Below are 8,651 nucleotides of genomic sequence, written 5' to 3'. Positions count from 1 at the left end.
AGGTGACCCTCTAAAAATATTGAATGCAGCCTATTCCAGTGGAAGGAATCTTTGATATTGACTGTACTACTTTTTACTGTAGAGCAGGATAGTTTAGTGACAGAATTCTCAGCTGAAGCTGTCAAAGATAAGCACATGAAGTACATTACAACTAATTAGTATTTCTTCCTTTTGAAAACTAAAATATCTAACAAAAAAGACACTAAGCCTAAAATGGTTTCTACAACAGAACAATTCTGATTCAACACAAAGGAAGCTAGTCAACTTTAGGGGGTAAATTAGTCAGTGCTCTAACTGGTATATTAATCTCTCAGAAACATGTTGCAGTGAATGCAATGGTAGGTAGAAGTAAGTTATAAGTTTAGCTTAGTAGCTTTTAAATTATATATTCTTATTTAAACAGCATGTGTGGGATGTCAGATTTGCCTTTTGCCAAGTTCATTCTTTCTTTCTTATCAGTGATAGATGCCGAGAGCTTTCTTCAGTATGCTTTTTTTTATATATATATATATATACCTATATCTTGAAACCTTACTTTTCCTTTATCATAGGTCCAGTTGTTTACGTTTTGGATCTTGCAGATCGACTGATCTCAAAGGCATGTCCATTTGCTGCAGCTGGAATAATGGTGGGCTCTATATACTGGACAGCTGTTACATACGGAGCTGTGACGGTGATGCAGGTATTTCCTCTTCTTACCAGCTTTGAAAGCAAGTTTTCAAAAGAAAAAGTCAATTAATTAAGCCTCCTCTTTTCTTGACTTAAAACATGATTTAGCTACTTTGAGTGTAGTTAACAAGTGAATTCAAGATGGGTGGATAGAAAGCTTTTCACTTTTAACTGATCATACTGTACAAAGCCAAGTGGTTCAGTCTGCAACTAACAAAATTCACTACTACTGCAGCTGGCTGCCCTTTGTATGGCAGGCTAGTGAACCCATTTCTATTTGTACAGAAAAGGTGCTGTTACCGCCTTACTACTAATAACGGGTAGTCTAATTCTTCAGAAAAGACAAGAGAATAATCTCTTCTTTCAGCTGTAGAAAAATTTTGCTGGTAACATTCAAAGGGTTGAGACATGGTGAATTTTTCAGTCCTACCACTTTTTTATTGTATAAAGGAAAATGCATGTTCTGAATGGTGCAATTCATGCATAAACAACAAATGCAAAACACTGCAAATTAATAGTATGTTCTTTTAATTACTTCAGACTGGTTAGTTGAAAAGGGAAAAAAACCCTTATTTTTCCTACTTCTGTTCTTGTGAACTTGCTGTTTAAATATAAAAACAACAATGACAGGTGGTAGACTATTAACTATGGAAAGACTTGTTTACGGCTGTCCTAGTTCAACTACAAGACAAGAGTTTTCATAGATTGTACAATTGGAAGGACCTTTTTTACCATTTTAGTTGTTGATTCCTATATCAAGCCCATAACCTGTGTTTTGCCTGAAAGCATAAAAGTATTTCTGATGCTAATTCAGTTGTAGATAGAATTAACAAATCTATGTGCTAATAAGTATTCCTCTACACAGTTCTAGTTTTAAATATACAACCATGTAAGTCACATGGCAATACTTTCTCTTGAATTGTGTGGTACTTCCCTGCAGTTCTACAAGTCACTCCATCTCAAGATTGTGTGCTATTTTGGTTCTCTCCGTACATGATCTCATAGCAGAAATGTACATGACAAGTACTTGAAGTGGAGCCCAAATGAGTTAATACAGTCTCCCTGGCCAGGTTCAAGCGGCTGCATAAGTGATGTATAATGACTTTCAATACCTCCTCATTCCAGTGGAGTGTCTCTATTACAGAATCGTACACTTAGGAATTTCCTCATCTGATATTTTGTTGTTCTTGTGGCCCTTACAGGAAAATTGCAACCATCTGTAATACTACAACTAGACTTCGTGAAATGTACCAGTCCTTATCTCCTTGCTCACTGCTACACTGAGCCTTCTTCTGTAGGAACTTAGATGACCTTTTTAGCTTCTCTAGAACTACATAACCAAATAGAAAGACAAATGCTCCTTTCTGTAGTTGCTTGGCTTTTGAAATGAGGATCTGGCCTTAAACAAAGGCAAGTTGTAGGTCTAGTTGAACAACTGCATGGTTACAGCTTCACATCTACATTAGTTTAGGCAGCTGGTCAAATCCCAGGTATGAAGAATTAGCTATTTTCCTCTGATGTAATGTTTTTTTGACCATATGGATGGCATGCTGGGTAAGAGAGTAACTTATTTTTACTTATAATGGAGGAAGTTAAACTGGGAGTGGAGGGAAACTGTTTCACCCCTTTTGCCACCCCAGATTTGCTAGATTTAATACAACTTGTTTCCTGATGCATTTCAGACTCCTTTCCTTCAGCTGAAGGGCCAGAGAGAAGCACAAAAGCTATTTTTAAAGGTTAAGCTTCGGCTGGAGAAAAATAAATACAGAATTGACATTGTGACTACAGTGGTAGCTAAGTCAGTAACAAATCATATGGGGTTACTGAAAACAGAAATAGTAATCTAAAGCAGAAAAGACAAGATACTGAGGCTTTTTTTGATGGACAAGGACTATAAGGAGAAAAATGATAGCATCAGATATCACAATTTGGATGAAAGATAGCAAAGAAGCTGGAAGACAAATGCAGAATGTTTTTTGAAGGAGTAATCTTTTGGTGGCAACAATATTGGTTATCCCTATTTTTAGAGGCTGTGGTATGTAACATAACTTCCTGTTCTAGAAGAATAAAATAGAACGGTTTTCAAAGTAAGGCTAAAAAGTACAGTTTGAAGGTACTGTGGTACGTTACCCTACTTCTTCCCAGTGTCCCACCTATTCCAGAAGTACTGCTTTTTTAAAAAATGTTGCTATTGTTGCATGTTCTTACCACCTAATTCTAAGTTTTGTGCAAGTGAAGACTTGGTATCTTTTTGCATTTGTGGAGAAAACAAGAAATCAATGAAAACACGTCAGGAAATCCAGTGCCTGACAAATGTAATAATTACTGTTTGTCGTGGTTTAATCCCAGCCGGCAATTAAGCCCCACACAGCCGCTCACTCACTCCCCCACAGTGGGATGAGGGAGAGAATCGGAAGGGTAAAAAGTGAAAAAATTTGTGGGTTGAGATAAAGACAGTTTAATAGGTAAAGCAAAAGCTGTGCATGCAAGCAAATCAAAACAAGGAATTCATTCACTACTTCCCATCAGCCATCTCTGGGAAAGCAGGGCTCCATCATGTGTAACAGTTACTTGGGAAGACAAACGCCATCACTCCGAACATCCTCCCCTTCCTTCTTCGTCCCCCAACTTTATATGCTGAGCATGACGTCATATGGTATGGGATATTCCTTTGGTCAGTTAGGGTCAGCTGTCCCAGCCGTGTCCCCTCCCAACTTCTTGTGCACCCCCAGCCTCCTCGCTGGTGGGGTGGGGTGAGGAGCAGAAAAGGCCTTGACTGTGTGCAAGCACTGCTCAGCAGTAATGAAAACTTCCCTGTGTTATCAACACTGTTTCCAGCACAAATCCAAAACAGAGCCCCATACTAGCTACTATGAAGAAAATTAACTCTATCCCAGCCAAAACCAGCACACTATTTTTGTGGTTTTAGTCTTCCTGGATTCTTACGGAAAAAGTCAAAAGAGCCCATTCTTTCTAGATGCCCTTCAAGGACTTTGTTAGCATTTAGTAATTCTTAAAGTGAGACAACTCTAGAGGATATCTACCACTTTAATTTCTTTTTTTTGTCCTCAGCCCTATTAGAGTTACTTACTTAAAATAAAAAGTATGTACTTTTTAGGAAAATATAATGCACTGCTCTGTTCCAGTTTTAATACGTACATTTTATAAACTGCAAAGTCTGATTTTTTTTTTTTTTTTTATGTGCCAGTAGAAAGGTTTAGACACATTGGTAATGACTGTCTTTTAAAATTGTAGCACTAACCACATTTAAAAATAAAGTACAAGTGAAGATATGCTGCTATTTCTACTACAGTTGAAAATAATGTACCTCTTCCTGCATTGTCTAGAGAAGCAATACTTTTTAATACTGTGATCTCTGTTGCATAAGATATTCCAAAATAACAGAATTTTTTTATTAAAACATCCTGAGATACTTGCTATCAATGTATCCGTTAAAGACTAGTATCTAATCAATTTCTGAGAGTAGAATTAATCATTCTAAAATGGTAAATTTTTCTGTGCATTTTGGAAAGTATGCTATTTTGATATTTCAGATGTTTAAACTTTTTACTCATACAAAAGCACATGAAACTTTTCTTGAGATGGTAAGGAATTATGTTACAGCTTGCTGCAAGATTAATGACTTGCAAATTAGGGCTGGTAGGTCATCTGCATTTCACTTGATAAGTAACCAAGGATGCAAAGGGAAAATGAGTACGTTAGGTAAAATAAAACAGTATTGTGTTTTTTTTCTTTAACTTAAAATGTGATGGGCAGACCCTAACAAACTATAATTTTTATAAGTTATATTCCTTGTTCAGTTATGGTCTTTGTTGTTTGTCAACTATGTACATATTTACCAGGTTGTGGGTCACAAAGAAGGTCTTGATGTCATGGAGAGAGCTGATCCTTTATTTCTTTTGATTGGACTTCCCACTATCCCAGTCATGTTAATATTGGGCAAGATGATTCGTTGGGAGGACTATGTGCTCAGACTGTGGCGCAAATACTCTAATAAGCTACAAATTTTGAACAGCATATTTCCAGGTAATGTGATTAAATTTAAAAGGAAATACCAAGCTTGAATTGGTGCCTTTAGGAGATGAGGATAGGCGAGTAGTTTTTGCCATTCTTAAGTAAAAGTGGTAACAGCTTCCCTCTGTATGTTCAGTCTATTTAGATTGTGTTTGCATAGTACCTAGTGAGAAAGGTGGGGCAAGAGGATCAGGAGGATGGTTTCAATTAAGGCCTCAGTAACAAAAACAAGCTACTAAAAATCATGGGTCTTACTTGAAAGTAAAAATGAATAGTCATTTAACGGAAAGAGAATATTCACTGAGAAGAGGGATAGTGTCGTGGTTTAACCTAGCAGGCAGCCAAATATCATGCAGCCGCTCGCTCACTCCCTGCCCCCCCCCAGTGGGGCGGGGAGAGAATTGGAAGGGTAAGAGTGAGAAAAACTCGTGAGTTGAGATAAAGACAGTTTAAGAGAACAGAAAAGGGAAAATGATAATGATAAAATATACAAAATAACTGATGCACAATGCAACTGCTCACCACCCGCGCTGACCGATAACCAGGTAGCGATCAGTACTTCCTGGATCACACCTACCATTCATATACTGAGCATGATGTCACATGGTATGGAATACCCCATTAGCCAGCTGAGCTGGCTGTCCTGATTATGTTCCCTCCCATCTTGTGTACCTAGCTCAGTCAGTAGGCATGGGAGCTGTCCTTGGAGTAGGAGGGTACTTAGCAACAACTGAAAACATCAGTGTGTTATCAACATTCTCCTCATACTAAATCCAAAACACAGCACTAGGAAGAAATTTAACCCTATCCCAGCTGAAACCAGGACAGATAGTTCTCAAAGTAATTGGGCTATAGGTTTATAATGGCGTGGGGGTGGGCACTAATGTGCTTTGTGTTCTGTTCGAGGAAGTGGCTATGTAACCTTTTCTTCCCCCACTCTCATCCCTTTAGGCATTGGATGTCCTGTTCCTCGTATTCCAGCAGAGGCCAACCCTTTGGCAGATCATGTCTCTGCTACACGTATTCTATGTGGAGCTCTAGTTTTCCCTACTATTGCCACGATAGTTGGCAAGCTGATGTTCAGCAGTGTTAACTCAAATTTACAAAGGACAATCTTGGTAAGATTCAGTATTGTTTGTTTCATAAATGATTATAATATGAGAATATGAAGTGTTGTGGGGGGAGGGAGAAAAAGTAAAAAGGAACATTGATCTAGAACTTGAGTGGCATTTGATTAAGGGAAGAGGGTTTTTAAGGTTGCCTGTCTTCGCAGTGGACAAGCATCATGTGTGTGAGAGACTTTGTCCTTGTGATTGAAAGTAATCTCAACTCTAGACAAGGCTGAAACTTGTATCTGGTATCTAGGCAGATCTTAGCAGTAATCAAGGGTGATAATGAAGATGAGGAATCAGCATCTTCTAAGAACAATCTCTGCAAGGGAAGACTGGGGTTTATATTATCAACCTTTTCATATTAGCTTCTGTTTACTAATTCTTTGAGAGAATCCCTTTGTTACTTATTTTGGTAAGGAGAGAAAAATAAACTCTCCATAGAAGTTGAATGGAGGGGGGAAGACAAAGAGAGGAGACAATCTCTTCCTTTGTGAATAGCCTGTCTGGCTGGAAGCCTTTCAAAGGGAAGCACACTGAGTTTGGTAAGGTGGTATCCCTGGTCACCTGACTGTCACTTCACCCCTGTTTTCAATTCTCTTCCATACGGAAGAAACAGTGATATTACAACCGTTCATGCAGACTAAAGGTGACTTAGTGTCTCTTCTTATATTGAAGACTTGAGATAAACATTCTGAAAAAAAAGATGTTTGTTTTACAAAAAATAGATTTTATCTCACTTTTTGGCAAGTGGCCTCTTTCACAGTGATTATAGAATGGTAATTAGTATTATTCCTTGTGTCATGTATAGTATATATTCAGAGAAGGGAGGAAAGCAGATACGTATCTGCATTTTATTTTGTTCTTTAAATAGGATGTATTTTGACTTTTTAAAAATATTTGTCAGACTTCTGAGCAAATAAAAGCTTTCAAAAGGTTTTATAGATCCAGTATGTAATCCCTTTAAGTAACACTAACCTCTGTAATAGTGCATTGTGACAGAAAACTTTGAGATACTCATTTAGAATTGTCCTAATTAGCTAAATTTCAAAAGAAAATGCTATATGATTGGAAAATAAATCTTTGACCAGAAGTTTTTAAAAAGAACATTTGCAATGGTATGACACTGAACTGTGCAGGTTTTCAAAATATCTTTCTATTTCAGGGTGGAATTGCTTTTGTTGCTATAAAAGGAGCTTTTAAGGTTTACTTCAAACAGCAGCAATATTTGCGCCAAGCTCACCGCAAAATTTTAAATTATCCTGAGCAAGAAGGAGCATAAGGCTGTGATCTCCAGATGGCATACAGTCTCATCTAACAGGTTTCCATGTTGTATTGGTTCCATCATTATTGCACAGTAGTGGAGAATTGTGATAAGTTGCTGCTCCTATTTTTTTTTTTCTTTAAATATAATAAAGCACTGTCTTGTGGCAGGGTAAATCCTTTCAGCAACCACTGAACCTAAGAATGTGACTTGGCTTTCATTATTTTTGGGTATTTCTGTTGGGCAACAGGCTTCTGAAGTATTTTCTTTGAGCCAATATGCTGAATGGAAGAAAAAGCATCAACTACAGAACAAGAACATTTTAAATTGTGTAGTTAATGTAGGCTATATCCAAATGCCTTTTCTATACGTGTTTTCATACCCACGCTATCATCCAGTTCAGCATTTCACACAGTGAAGGGAATTTTTTTTAGGAGAAAGTAAGGAGAAGTTTTTTAGGAGAAGTAATTGGGGGACATCAGTCCATAAAGATTTCTGTGGTTTTCGCTGGTATCAAACAGGGAGTGTAAAATACTGAAATGACTGGCCAGAGAACGCAGAAGATAGATCACTCTCTACAGGCCTTGTGTGTCAGCTTTAGCCACCTAAGTACTAGGTGTTGAAATTAGCATGGCTTCCAGATGACTTATTTTATTACTGATAATTTTTACTGCCCTGTTATATCTTCTGCAGTGCCTAGTGTTATTTTCTCATGGCTCTTTTACTGTTTTGTAACTGGTACCGGATAGCATTTTTTTTCCTCCACGTAATTACATGGGGGGAAGTAAATTTCAGTTGCTTATTTTGTAGTTAAGTATTAGAGCACTTGTTGAGTTTTCACGTTCCTTTTGATTATGTAAATATCCATAGAATTACAAAGAGCAGTAGAAGTGTGAGGCACTGGACACTAAAGTTACATTTAAACTGACAGATTAGGGCATCCTTCTAAACTTCCAGACGTGGGTGCATAACTCGGCTCTGTACCAGGACTAGGCTCTCTTCTGCCTGTACCAGCTCTAGTGGAAGGATTCTAGTGGAAGGATCGGCTGGAAGGGGGTGACACTACATTTTGGGTACCTAATCTGAGCATGATGCATACAGCAGGCTAGACATTCTTGAGACTACCTGGCTCCCTTCTGTAAAGGACTAAAGGATAAATCTTAAATGTGTAATAAACTAAGTTTATTTATACAGTAACCTCTACTGTTACAATATGTTCAAAGTAGCCAGCTGAGGGAGACATTAGCACTTCAGTTATTTGATGTATTTATAAACTTAATTTCAACAGAAATTAACTGTTTTGTGAAGTTAAATTTTGACAAACATAATACGGCCATTTAATACTCATACGAGACCTAACCTAGATTTAGTACTTGAAGTTTTTTCTTAACAACAATTTGTTTTTCTCAAAGTTTTTTTGTTGTTGTGGTTCATATTAGTATGTTAAATGCATGGAGAAAGGTTTAAATAAAATCTATTAGTGGAAGTATTCATAAGTAAATATTTCTTTTCACCAGAAATGAAGTAAATGCAGAATGGACTTCATATTTGACTGCAATAATGTATGTTAGAGA

At 37.3% G+C, this 8,651-nt stretch overlaps 1 protein-coding gene across 1 annotated transcript; it reads left to right on the top strand.

Annotated features, from left to right (window-relative positions):
• Positions 1-551: 551 nt before the first annotated feature.
• On the top strand, positions 552-7,366 carry MARCH5 (membrane-associated ring finger (C3HC4) 5; the record flags this gene model as incomplete). Its single annotated transcript, XM_009578551.1, has 4 exons — positions 552-682; positions 4,533-4,716; positions 5,656-5,822; positions 6,979-7,366. Coding segments are annotated over 4 exons (599 nt in total), but the record flags the coding sequence as incomplete, so codon positions are not given.
• Positions 7,367-8,651: the final 1,285 nt, after the last annotated feature.

This window comes from Fulmarus glacialis, unplaced genomic scaffold (genome assembly GCF_000690835.1).
Source record: "Fulmarus glacialis isolate BGI_N327 unplaced genomic scaffold, ASM69083v1 scaffold42745, whole genome shotgun sequence".
NCBI classification, from domain to species: domain Eukaryota; kingdom Metazoa; phylum Chordata; class Aves; order Procellariiformes; family Procellariidae; genus Fulmarus; species Fulmarus glacialis.
Note: the sequence above shows the minus strand (reverse complement) of the source record. Positions and strands in the feature narration are given on the sequence as shown.